This window comes from Lipomyces japonicus (assembly GCF_038497905.1).
Source record: "Lipomyces japonicus strain CBS 7319 unplaced genomic scaffold V1514scaffold_16, whole genome shotgun sequence".
NCBI classification, from domain to species: domain Eukaryota; kingdom Fungi; phylum Ascomycota; class Lipomycetes; order Lipomycetales; family Lipomycetaceae; genus Lipomyces; species Lipomyces japonicus.
Genome location: NW_027117828.1, coordinates 214,693 through 227,480, shown reverse-complemented (window position 1 = coordinate 227,480; position 12,788 = coordinate 214,693). Strand labels below are relative to the sequence as shown.

The following is a 12,788-nucleotide window of genomic DNA, read 5'->3' as shown; positions in this document are numbered from 1 at the left end:
ACCAACCCGAGCCAGCTGCCGAGCGGCCGCGCCGTGTCACTCGCAAAGTGCACGTGAACATGACTGGCGTAGTCACCCGCATGATTCACGTGCGCACCGCCGCGTAGCCCACCACCACCACTAGCGCCCTTCACCGCACCCTCCTTGGTCCTTGTTTTGTGTATCCGCGCTACTCACGTTCGCTTCTTGTGTTTGCAGGGCCCTTGTCAATGGACCTGCCCCCGATTCCGCCTCGCGCTCGCCCGGCGACTCGCGTCTTCTCCGACTCGGCCGTGCTGCGTGGACCGCCGCAACCGTCAACACTGACATCAATCTCGACTTTGTCGACTTCGCCGCCAGGTTATTATCTGCACTCTGGTGCTGGCAGAACACACCGACGCAATCTCGCGTTGCTCAAGAACTCGCTGACGGCACAGTATACCCCTGTTCACGTGCCGCAGCCGCGGGCTGACACTCGCAAGTCCTACCTGCATGCGCTCGATCGCCGTCCGGTCGACTCGTCCTCATCCTTATCGTCATCATCATCTTCTTCTTCCACATCGTCGACTTCTTCTTCTTTATCTTTGTCTCCACCTGCATCATTGGCCTTGTCTGCTGCTACCGTCAGCGTTGTCGCTCATTCAAAATCATCTCCAGATCTGGGTGCGCACTACCACGGGCCAGCGACCGATGACCTGCCTTCAGTCCGGCCTGTCACGTCCGCCAGTGGTTCTTCAAACAAGACAATTAAGTCTTCACGCTCGTTTACAAAGTTACGCTTGCTAGCGAAAAAGAACGCAGGCAGCGTGTCAACGACGGCGCCTGAATTGCCTGTCCTGCCATCGCTGGAGCCCGTAACTACGGCTGCGACTTCGCCTGATGAAAACTTGTCCAAGAAATCGTCAGAAGTATTTTACACGCCACGATCTACAATGACTTCAGTCCACATGTTGACTCACTCGCCTTCACACTCAATTGCATCATCAACACTGTCATCCACATCTACATCCACAGTCACACAACAACAACAACAACAACAACAACAACAGCAAAAGCAACAGCAACAATCTTCGAAATCGTCTATCAAACTGTCAAGGCTTGTCGGCGAGCTAGTCGATACTGAGCTAGCATACCTATCTGATCTCAACGTCGTCCAAAAGGTACCTTTATCATGATCGGATGCTTATTTGTTTTCATTCACCTAACATGGTTTAGTACTACAGGCAGTCTGCAACCACTCAATCGTTTTTTTCAAAAAATGACATTGTGGTCATTTTTTCGAGCTTCGACGCAATCCTTATATTTACCAGGGAGTTTGCCCCAAATTTGTCGTCCGTATCAAATGAAAACTCAATGTCATCGATTGGCCAACTGTTTATAGAAGTTGTATGTATTTTTCTTACAATTTCGTTTTGGTGCTTAATTCTCACATATTTTTTAGATGCCACGATTAGAAGCCGTGTACAAGCAATATTGCCAATCACATGAATCTTCTTGCATGAATTTGCATCGTCTTTCTTCGTCTCACGCACAAGTTGCGCGCTGGCTCGAATCATGTCAAAAGGCCAGTGGATCGCATACTAACGCCTGGAATCTTGAATCTCTGCTGATAAAACCGGTCCAGCGTTTACTTAAATACCCTTTACTTTTAAAATCTATTGCTGAATCCACACCTGCTGGTCATTTAGACAAGAAATTGCTTGATCAGGCGGCAAATGAAATCCAAGCCGTTGCCGATCGCATCAATAGGGTACAGCGTCAGCTTATTTCCTCCTCTTCATCGTCGTCTGATACGACAGCAGCCGATTTTAAACGCGGAGGTGGCGGAGGGGGAAGTAGTGGTGGAGGCATGGCTGTTAAGGGGCTTGCAGTTCGGTCGACTGAAAAGTTTAAGCAAACGGTCGGCCTGTCCGACAAGACAGACATTGTCGACCGGTCGTATGACATTCTTCTCGACCGTTTCCGCCGCCGGCATATGGAACTTCGGATCGTGCTGGAGTCATTTTCAAGTTGTTTTGGTTTTTCTAGCGTTTGTGTCGACAAATTACTGACATTGGCCGTGGCGATGGACGACGTGTCCAAGGCCAGTGCAGTCGCCACAGCCGCAACCGTAACCAAATGGAATAGCTTGCGGCATGCTGCGGCTGACATTCGCGATTTGGATCTGGCACGGTTTCGCAATTCGGTTATGACCCGTGTATTGCGGCCACTGGAGGACGCGCTTGACTTGTTTGATCGGCCGCAGAAATGGATGACCAAACGGGATCGCAAGGTAGCTGATTACAAACGGTTTATTACCCTGCGTGATCGCGGTATCACTCCAGACAAGCAGACCGTGCTTCTTGCCCAGTCGTATCTTTCGATTAATGATACGTTAGTGAAAGAAATTCCCAAGTTTTTAGGCCTTGTTGACCAAATGGTTGCCGCCGTGAATGCAAACTGGGTTGACATCCAGGCCCGGTGGCAATACAATTTCGCTCGCCGCATTAGAGAAAGGTGCGCTGATTTTGTTGATCAGTTGTTGTCGTCATCATCACAACAGATCGACGAGATCGAGACCGGGTTTTTGTTAAAGTTTTCTGCAGTGGAGCAAAAATTGCAGCCGTTGGCGGTTGCTAATGGTGACATGCGCAAGTTACTGGACACGATTGATTTGAATCACCAAAATAATACTACATCGGCCAAATCTTCGCCGCGACTGCGATCAATCTCGTCCACGCCGTCGCTCGTGTCATCGTCTGCATCGTCACCCAACCTTGCATCGTTAATTAGTCCGCGATTAAAACATGCCGATTTTGCAACCGATTCTTCACCGCCACCACCATTGCCACTGCCAAATCAGCAACAGCCGTCAATCACGATCCTGCACTCAAACAAAATCCAGGCATCAATCAGCAGATCCGGTACCAGTAACAGTAGTAAAAAAAAATCACGGTCGGAAGTTGCGACAAAATCGTCCGACCGGGCTGGTGCAGCCGTGTATGGCCTAGGAATCCGTGGTGCAAAGACGAAGTAGAGCTTTATTTTTTTTCTTGTTATTTTTGTTTATGTGTTTGTCAATTGCATGGGTTGCGGGGTTTTTTTTTGTTAGCTATAACTATATTTGTAATAGAAAAATTTAATGTGCTTTAGAAAATGCATGATCATATAAAACGCTAAAGATTTCGGCTTTAGGCAAAGAAAAAAAAACTAAAATATTTACACCAATTTTTAAATATGTTTTTAAATGTTTTTTTTTTTTTTTTTTAGTTTGTTGTTTTCAAAGAACGTTGCTCCTGATCAACGCCTGCGGCAATCCTGACGATGTTAAATAATTGACCTGCACTAGCCTTTTCCAAAATTCATGCACGTTGCTGACTTGTTGCAGTCTGGTCGCTGAATTTCTGGTTAATTTTTGCCCGGCTGTGGTATCCTTAAACTTGCCGTACTCGATTCTTGACAATGATTGCTTGTCCGCACCGGTTGCTTCTTGTTCGGCTGCCCATTGCGTATATCCACGTTCAAAGGCCAAAACTTCAGATAATGTTAACCTGAGTGGTTGTTGTTGTTGTAGTTGTTGTTGTTGTCTGCTTGATGACCCCCTGGAAGCACTTGCTGGTCCAACCGGAGTTGAGAATGATGATGTTGATGATGTTGATGTTGATGATGTTGATGATGGTGATGTTATTGATGACGATGATGGTGATGATGATGATGCAGATGAAAATGAAGACGGAGCTGTGGGTGGCGATGGTGATGATGGAGATGATGGAGATGATGGTGATGATGGTGATGATAATGTAGTGGTAGCGGCGGCGGATTCGATGGCGCGGTTGAACTTCTCAGCGCCGCCGGTGATAACACCAACGTCGTAGAAATATTGCAATAACAAGCCGGTCTCGTTAACTGTAAATCGGGGTACTTGTAAAGTTTGCAATCCAGCAAACAAGTCGTGCACCTGTGGCCTAAATTTCTTATCGTATGCCAGGTACGGGTCGTAAGGTTTTTCGCCAAGCGCGACTTGCAACGACAAATCAGCCTTCGTGGCTGCCGAAGTGGCAGCCACGATCATGCCATGCTGGAATTTCAATTCACCCTTGAGCAAGCGCACGACCGTGTTAATGATTGCGAAACTTGTGGACTCGACCGGCGTGAATTCTTTGGTGCGGTATGGATTGTTCAGATAATACTTGGCCAATGCGGTCACGTTGTCGACCGTAAACAAGACCGGGATGGGAGCACCGGTTCGGTCAGCGGACGTTAACTCGGTAATCAAATCCGTAAACACGATCGCGCCGTTGGCCTTGCCCCTGGCAGCTGCGTTCACCAAGTCAAACACGGAATTGACTCCGGCTTGCAACTCGATCGAACTTGGCTTGGCACGCGTGCCCGTGTTGTAGGTGTAGGAATTCACCAATTTGGCTGACTGCAATACTTTGAAATCCAACTTGTTTAGCACGCCCTTGAGTAACCGTCGAGCGTATGATGGTTGCTCGTACAGGCCAGATTTCTCATTAAACTCATAAGCTTGATGGCCGGAAAGCAATTCGTGCAGGTCCGGAATGTGGATCGTGACCGCGCCTTGCTTGCTTGCCACCACGAGTAATTGTTGCAAAACGGTGGACTTGCCGACACCTTCTGGTCCGTCCAGCAAATACGCAACATGACCGCTTGCTTCTGTTACGGCTTGCCCGGTTGGGATCTCGTCTGCTGTTGCTTCCGCATCGGCCTCCACGCTAACTGCCGCTTCCGTGTTTGCTTTCACTTTCGAACTATTAAAGAATTGGGCAAGGTCGGAACTCAATTCGCGATACACGGTAGCATGTTCAGAAAACAAATCCCGCAATTGAGCCGGGAATTCAGCCCGATGAAACCTGAGCAAGCTTTCGCCCTCATTATCCAAAAATACTAATGATTTCGGTTGCGAACCTGGAGTTAACGGTCGCAATGGTGGGTCAAACGAATCCTGGTTGGCCTTGGCCGCACGAGTAAACTCAGAAGCAGGGAATCGCTTCGTGTTACGCTGATTTTTCTTGCGGAAAATCGTGTCCCGAAACGTGTATATAGAGCTGCCGGCACTCTTGATTGGCGTGACCGTGTGCTGCTGCACTTTGCGTGGCCCACCAGAGACAGGAGGGCCTTGTCCCGGCCGGCTTGGTGGTCCTCCCTTCAATTGCGCACCGGGTCTGGATGAATCGTTTGATGACGATGTCGGTCGAATCATTCCCTTAATCTTCTTTGCAGCTGGCGCTGTCATGTGAAACGACCGGGCCAATCCCGTCATCGCCGGCTGTCGTCGTATCAATGACAGCCGTCCTGTTAAGCGTGACATTGTTTTTAAAATAGGCTTGAAAAAAAAAAATTTCCAATATAAAACTATTCACCGTATAGATACTTTTTCAATAAATTAAAAAAAAATGTACCTAATTTTGAAGGCGGCAATTGAATTCTGATTGTGAAAATGAAAAAAAAAAGTTGCTGTTTTCGTTCCCAAGTTTAATCTTTTTTTTTTCTTTTTTGCACGAAAACCAAAATCCAAACCTCGGAGCCGGTCACGTGCCAAGCACAAATCATGGAAATGCTTGGTGCTTCAGCCATACATCAAAAAAAAAACCAAATCTCAAATTGATTTTGTATTTTAATCACGTCTATTTTTGCATATAGCTTACATGATTGCGAAATGTCAAATAATGATTCAACAGATATCGATCAAGACGAACTTATCGTGGCTGCTGAAAACATGACCGCGAATCATGCGTCAGACCTGCACGCGAACCCACGGCAGCAGCAAAAGTTCAAGGTGCGTTCTAGCAAAGAAAAGACAATCGGCACTGCTGCATGGCTGTTGCATTGCGGAGTGGATGATGTGCAATGACTGACCATTTTTTGTGTGCTTTCTTGTTTGTGTATGTAACATATGCAGGCTCCGGAATTACAATATGAATATTCAGATACGGATTCGTTGCAGGTTGAAGTGGAAGAATGGTTCGCATATGCTAATAATTTGGTGCTTGCCGAGTGTCTTGTGGAAGCAAGGTCACCTTCATGTTCCAAATTGCTTAAATCATGGTGGGAAATGCCGGAATCAGACAAGGTACGGTACGTGCAAGTCGAAGCTGGCAAGTTACAAAGTCACGACGACGGCGATGAGGAGAGCAAGCGAGCTTCGTTGTTGCGCATTTTTTACGTCGTAATTGGATTGTTTGATCAACTTGGAAGTGATCAAGTTGAGGACGAAGAAATCATGGCCAAGCAATTGTCGTCGATTCAGGATAATACGAAAACTGCGTGGCATGCTGGATTGTTGCCCACGATTTACGAATTCATTGTAACCACAATCGGGTACGCTACATTGTTGATCTTTTTTTTTTTTTTTTTTGTTTTGGCAATTTACAAATTTCTAATCATTATGATGAGTTAGATCATCAGGTTCTCAAACACGACATGGCAAGGAATTATTTTTAGCGTTGACAGTTTTTTATTTGTTGATAATTTTTCGGCATGAGAATGAGTTTGTTGTTGAGTTGGACAGTTTGCTGCCACCCGTGTTGCCGTTTTTCATTTCTCAAATTTCTCGATTTAAAATTCCCACTGCCGGTGCTGATGACGGCCACGACATTAACCATAATAATGATGATGGTGAAGAGGACATGCCGATTCGCAACATGGTGCAAGTCACATGGAAGCTAGTGTTATGCTTGTTCGGTGACTCGGCCGCTTACTCGGCAGCCAAGCAGCATGCCTGGACCTTGGCAGGCCTGCCAGCGTCAGCCGCCGTACGCAAGCCAGTCGACGTCGTGACCGCGTCGCCGTTAGGGTATGAACAATTCAGGCAGGATGTTCGGTTTCGGTTCCCAGGGTACACGCCGCCGCCGGTTCCTTTTTTACAACAGCAACAGCGGTCGTCGATAACAGCGGTCACAGGGGCGACTTCGGCGAACACAAGCATGACCAGTGCGGACACGCTACCGTACTCGTCAGTGCACGTTGCCACGCCGGCACCGTCACCACCACCGTCGCCACCACCGCAGTCATCGTTTAAACCCAAAAAGAGCATTTTTCAGCCGGACAGGACTTTCCCGTTTTTGTTCCCGCCGCCGCCGGTGGCGCAGTCACCATCGGTGCCAGGCACTGTGGACACCAGCGATCACAACAACAAGCACGGTGCGGAAGTGGACACGGATGGCGTGGTACCGGTGAGCATTCGTGAGGCAGACCAGATCTTTAGTAAGCATACGCGGACGAGCCTGCCTGTGGTGCAGTTATGGCGAGAGCGGGATGAGTTCATGAAACGCGAGCGTGGGTGGGTTGAGCCTGAGCCTGCCGAGTCGGTGGATTATGGGCATGGTGACAGTGCGGACCGGTTGCGGCGGGTGGAACGAGTTTATGTGAGTGTTGAGCCTATATGGTTCATGTACAATGATGATTAACGGACGCAAAATGTTTGTAGGGTGAATGCTTGCCGCGAATTCAGCCTTTTGTGGTTGTGTTATTAAAGCTGATTTTATCGACCATGAACGATTACGAACCGGCACGGCAACGACGGCAATCCCGTCACGGCGGCGGCGTGATTAGTCAGTTGGAGCAAGTCAGGGAGCAAGAAATCTTGCTGAAATCATCATCCGGCTTGATATTGCAATTCATGCGCTGGTGCAAGGTCACGCATGTGCTCAAGTTTGAATACGTCAGTCAGTTGTTGTATGATTCCAACCTGTTGCCACTTTTGATGCAATTTTTCGCCGGCCAAGGTGAGATTGATCGGTTCGTGATGCAGATGCCGGAATTGGATGAGTTTAAGTTTTTCTCTGCTTGTCGGGCGTTGGCGGTCGGGGTTGACGTTGTCCGGGTGTTGCCGCGAGGGGATGAGGTTGTCAGGACTGATGTGGATAATGATTTGCTAATATTTCAAGAACAGCAGCAGCAGTACGAACAGGATGATGGCCATCTTGATGACATTGTGATGGTGGTGACCAAATTTTCCCGCCGCAACCTGTTCACGTTTATAAATTTTCTGCGCACGATGGGCAAGACCGTGAAGCACAAGACATATCGAAACCTGATGCTCGTGCAATTGCGATGCACGACCGTGTTGCGCAAGACGTTGCGGTTGTCACACGCGGACGCGCGCTTGCACGCGTTGAAGATCATGAAGGGCGTGATACCGTTTAGTGGTCGCAAGTGGCGGCACGCAAACATGCGCGTGATTACTGCGATTTACATTCATTGCCGGCAAGAATTACGTGACGGCTGGTTGCAAGGCGGCGGAACGGACGCAGATGGCGACGTGGACGAATCGTACGCTCGCGAGATTGCGTTGCGAGCGTTGGTACGGTTTTATAATATGCGGCGATGGCCGGAACAAGCAGCAGCACTAAGCGATCATGATGGTCACGACCGTGATTTTGACAAACAACGCGGTTTTCAAGACGAGGAAGATTTTTTCATGACTGAATTGGAAGCCATGATGATTAATGATGATGAAAGTTGAGGCGTGCATTTTTTCTACAGGCGTTATGGGTTTGAAAGAGTAAAAAGTGCAAATGTAAATGTAAAGGTAAATGTAAATAATATTTTTAGTTGTTATCTTCGCCATGTTGGTGGATTATCACGACGCCAAGGACGGTTGGATGATGAATTGTGATAATGATTATGACTGTGATTGTGACCGTTACCGTTACCGTGACCGTTACCGTGACCGTAGTTGTTGTTGTTGTTGTTGTGGCTGTTGTTGATTGTGGTGGTGTTTTTGTGAATGTTGTGATTAATCGCCGGACGTTCGTTAGAAGCAGCCGACCTAAGGTCGTATTCGTGTGAGGAATCATACGTGGGCAAATCACGAGGCAATGCTGGCAACGGTGGCGTGGTAAAAAACGGATGATCAAGCGCGTCGTCAGCGGAAAGCCTGGTTTCGTGATTAAGCTTGAGCAAGCCCGCCAGCAGGCTTAGGCCTAAGTTTCCCAATTGAGCTTTATATTCATGTTCCAACAAACGCGAAGAAGAAGAAGAAGAAGAAGAAGAAGAAGACGATGATGATGACGATGGGAATCGTAATCCGGCCGCGTCTGGCATGTCTTGCCAACCTGGCATGGAAGATTCCGTGGGCGGACCACAGAGGGTGAAAATTTTTTGTAATTGGTCGATATCGGACGTGCCAGCCAGGATCGGCTTGCGACGGTACAGCTCTGCAAAGATGCAACCGATTCCCCACATGTCAATCGCGCAAGAATATTTTCGAAATCCGAGTAACAACTCAGGAGGTCGGTACCATCTCGTGACCACGCAATTTGTATAATCCCTGCGAACGGGTCGATCGTGGGTTGCAATAGTAGTGGTGGTGGTATCGACAGGGTCGAACCTGCGAGCGAGACCGAAATCGGCAATCTTTAGAATTCCATTATTATCAATCAACAAGTTTGCAGCTTTCATGTCTCGATGCATGATATGAGAATCATGCAGGTATTTTGTGCCGGCGAGTAATTGCAACATGTAACATTTAATATGCGGCACGGTCAAGTTAACGTCCGGATTGGCCAGCAGGCCAGCCAAGTCATGATCCATGTAAGGCGTGACCATAAAAATGGCACCGCGATGTTTAGTATTTTTGTCCCAAACCGCACGTTCGACACTGATTTCCAATAACGGGATCACGTTGTCGTGGCTTAGTGATTTCAAGATTTGAATTTCTCGTAACGCGGTAATCGGGAATCCTTCCTTTTCGTTATGCATCAAAATTTTTTTCAAGGCAACCAATGAACCGGATTGCTTGTGACGAGCCTTGCTTACTTCACCAAACGTGCCTTCACCAAGCTTGCCGAGAATGTCGTAGTCCTGACGAACAAACGTGCAGCCATAAAACGCATGATGGGAATTATTGATGGCCGCCGGCGGGTTTGATGTCGAGTTATGGTGCTTGCGAGGAGACGACTGACTTGAAGGAGAAGCCTGCCGTTTGCGAGACATGAGATTTCATGAATTGAGAGAAGCGCCGGTGAATGATGAATTTGTACTAGTCTGATATGTTGAAGTTGAAATTTGAGTGAGGAAATTATTATACTTATGTAATACGTAGTTATACGAACTAGTTAACTAATTATTAACGAACCAACAATGCGTAACTAAATTTTCGCGCCACTCCGGATCACGACAAATAACAAGGACGAAATGGCGAGTCGAATAGGAGCATGGAAAAAATATCTGCAAGGAGGCAATTTAGAGCTAGTCAGGGTATGAATGTAGAATGAATTTTTTTGTTGGCTCAAGGGGCAAGCAAATTGATTGTGGAGGGCAAGACTGTGCTAACAAACGGTGGGGTTTGGTTCAGTTTGGCACGTACCTGTTATTCCCGATCGGGTTCATGCTGTATTTTTCAATCGGATTGGAAGAAGATCTTGATCGCGAGTTTATGAGGCGGCAATTAAAACAAGAAGAACGAGAACGCAAGATGCCACGGAGTCCGGAAGAATGGGCCGAGCTGGTTCGCAAGGTCACGATGCTGCAGGCGATTGAAAATCAGCGGGCAGGCGAGGGCAAGCCGACGCTGGCCGAGGAGCGGAGGCAGCAGCAGCAGCAGCAGCAGCAGCAGCAGCAGCAATAATGGATTGATTGATTGATTGTACATACATGCAGAATAAAATAAACGAATGCTACGTAAGAATGATAACCATGACATTTATTGTATTAGTATTGTACAAACACTCCGTTTCACCACCTCGACTGGTGCTGGCCGCGGCGGCCTGACGATGACGATGATGCCGCTGCGGTTTGGCTCGCGAGCAGGTTCCGGCGCAGGTCCTGTACTCGCAGATCAATGTCGTCCTGGGCCAGGCTATAATCGTGGGCAAGCATGGCAAGCGTTAGCCGCAGGTGGCCATGCATGTATGCACAAACGAAACAACAAAACAAGCACTCACCCTTGGTCTTCCAACTGGTCCTGCAGCTGCAAGCACTCGACCTCGACCTGGCGGCGAGCATCGTGATCGGCAATCTCCCTGGCCGGGTGGCGCCGCTGCTGCTGTTCATGATCGAGGCTGGGCTTACTACTATTACTACTCTTACTGTCCCGTTGAGAACGGGGCCTGACCGAGGCCGCGTTCGTGGTCACGAAGCCGCTGGTGCCAGATCCCCTGGGGGTGGACAGGCCAATGTTGTTGTATGACATGATGGATGGTGAGCACTGCACAAAGTGAACGTTTCAATCGCTAACAACCAACTAATTAATTACAACCCACCGCTGACATAATCGCTGACTAATGCACCCGCGTGACCGGCGCCCGGCGCGATTTTGTTTTGCGCATGAATTCGGGTTTCTTTTTTGCTGTTCTCCCCACCCCACACTCTTGCGTCCCCACACCTCCGCCTTTTTTGCATCGCCAGTTTTGTCCCCACCCCTTGTTCTCCCCACAACAATATGGCCTCGCCTGTCGCACCTCAAGCTGCTTGTGCGCCTCAGCCGGCCAGCAAGCCGGAAAAGCCTCGCCCGCACGTGTGCCCGACTTGTTTGCGCGCGTTCGCCCGCCTCGAGCACCTCAAGCGCCACGAGCGCAGTCACACGAAGGAGAAGCCGTTTGAATGCCCAGTGTGCGAGCGCAGGTTCGCTCGCAGGGACCTGCTTTTGCGTCATCAGCAAAAACTGCACCAGAACCTGTCGCAGAAAAAGAGAACGCCGGCGGCGACAACGACGACAACGACAACGACAACGACAGGCAGCAATGCCGCGCCAGCATCGGCCCGGTATCGCAAAAATTCAATCACCGTGGCCACGTTGTCACGGCCCAAAATGGTGTCGCCGCCGCCCAGGCCGAGGGCTTCTTCGGTTTCGACCACCACAAACCAATGGCTGGAATCAACCTTTGGCAACGGCGCTTTCAATGCCACGGCCGGCCAAGACGGCAAGGACAACTTGTTTGGGTCGCTTTACATCAATCCGAATTTGCTGCTGCCGTTCGTGTTGCCGGATAATTCCAGCATGGGGTTGACCCCCGAGGACGACGAGGACGATGATGATTATGACGATGATGAGAACGCGGTCGAGTTTGACTACGATGAAGACGACCACAATTCGGACGCATCTGCGTCGGCTGCCATTGCTGCTGCCACGGCCGCGTTTGATTTCAATCATCAGTTTTGGCTCGCCAGCGCGCTACCTGCGCCACCACCGGCACCGGCACCGGCGGCAGACCCGGTGATCAAGATTGAATCCGGCGTCAACATGAATTTCTCCTTCTCTGGCCACCAGCCATTGCCGCTCTTCTCTGGCTTGCACTCGGCATCGGCCGCCGGGCATTTGCCGTCACCCACACCGTCGCTCACGTCGACCGTGTCGTCGGTCGAATCACGGCATTCGCCCACGTCGCGGCCGTCCGCAACGTCATCGGCCACGTCAACGCCTCCCGACGTGCTCTTATCCGCCAGGTCATTCATCACCCCCGATACCACGACGACAGATGACAAGGCCACGAACGCGTCCTTCTCCGCTGCCGCTGCTGGCCGGGATTTGCCCTTGTTCACGACCATGGCTCAATTGCAATTAGACTATTCCTCAACAGCGCCAACAGCGCCATCACCACTCATGCGGCATTTTTTTCCCTAGACGAAAAAAAAAAAAAAAAAAAAGAGTACAAACGGTTATGGCAATGAAATCAAATTTGATTGACCATGACCGGGCGTAATGTAATCATAGTTCTTTTTTGGTGTAATTTAATGGGTTGGTGTTTTTTGATGTTATTATTGGGTAGTATAATCTAGTCGCCTACATTGAGACATGAACATTTCATTTGATATATATTATAATACAGCTATTCGGCGATAGGCAATAATTTGCTGCCTCGGGC

At 49.0% G+C, this 12,788-nt stretch overlaps 7 protein-coding genes across 7 annotated transcripts; 4 read left to right on the top strand and 3 right to left on the bottom strand.

Annotated features, from left to right (window-relative positions):
• The first annotated feature begins 77 nt into the window (after positions 1–77).
• On the top strand, positions 78–3,135 carry V1514DRAFT_330065 (uncharacterized protein). The gene is made up of 3 exons (XM_066927438.1): positions 78–1,139; positions 1,195–1,365; positions 1,421–3,135. The coding sequence occupies exons 1-3, from the start codon at positions 210–212 to the stop codon at positions 2,993–2,995; spliced, it is 2,676 nt and encodes an 891-aa protein (XP_066783776.1). The 5' UTR covers positions 78–209; the 3' UTR covers positions 2,996–3,135.
• A 676-nt stretch (positions 3,136–3,811) lies between these two features.
• On the bottom strand, positions 3,812–4,609 carry V1514DRAFT_262902 (mitochondrial 37S ribosomal protein mS29; the record flags this gene model as incomplete). The annotated part of the gene is made up of 1 exon (XM_066924778.1): positions 3,812–4,609. A coding segment is annotated over one exon (798 nt), but the record flags the coding sequence as incomplete, so codon positions are not given.
• Positions 4,610–5,499: 890 nt separating this feature from the next.
• On the top strand, positions 5,500–8,582 carry V1514DRAFT_330058 (uncharacterized protein). Its single transcript, XM_066927437.1, has 3 exons — positions 5,500–6,300; positions 6,380–7,346; positions 7,409–8,582. The coding sequence occupies exons 1-3, from the start codon at positions 5,876–5,878 to the stop codon at positions 8,444–8,446; spliced, it is 2,430 nt and encodes an 809-aa protein (XP_066783774.1). The 5' UTR covers positions 5,500–5,875; the 3' UTR covers positions 8,447–8,582.
• V1514DRAFT_351975 (kinase-like domain-containing protein) lies at positions 8,475–10,008 on the bottom strand. Its single transcript, XM_066929472.1, has one exon. The coding sequence runs from the start codon at positions 9,916–9,918 to the stop codon at positions 8,539–8,541; it is 1,380 nt and encodes a 459-aa protein (XP_066783773.1). The 5' UTR covers positions 9,919–10,008; the 3' UTR covers positions 8,475–8,538.
• A 64-nt stretch (positions 10,009–10,072) lies between these two features.
• On the top strand, positions 10,073–10,622 carry V1514DRAFT_330052 (uncharacterized protein). The gene is made up of 2 exons (XM_066927436.1): positions 10,073–10,182; positions 10,280–10,622. The coding sequence occupies exons 1-2, from the start codon at positions 10,120–10,122 to the stop codon at positions 10,550–10,552; spliced, it is 336 nt and encodes a 111-aa protein (XP_066783772.1). The 5' UTR covers positions 10,073–10,119; the 3' UTR covers positions 10,553–10,622.
• Positions 10,623–10,864: 242 nt separating this feature from the next.
• V1514DRAFT_279850 (uncharacterized protein) lies at positions 10,865–11,116 on the bottom strand (the record flags this gene model as incomplete). Its single annotated transcript, XM_066925024.1, has 1 exon — positions 10,865–11,116. The coding sequence occupies one exon, from the start codon at positions 11,114–11,116 to the stop codon at positions 10,865–10,867; it is 252 nt and encodes an 83-aa protein (XP_066783771.1).
• A 72-nt stretch (positions 11,117–11,188) lies between these two features.
• V1514DRAFT_330049 (uncharacterized protein) lies at positions 11,189–12,764 on the top strand. The gene has a single exon (XM_066927435.1). The coding sequence runs from the start codon at positions 11,366–11,368 to the stop codon at positions 12,545–12,547; it is 1,182 nt and encodes a 393-aa protein (XP_066783770.1). The 5' UTR covers positions 11,189–11,365; the 3' UTR covers positions 12,548–12,764.
• The last annotated feature ends 24 nt before the right edge of the window (positions 12,765–12,788 follow it).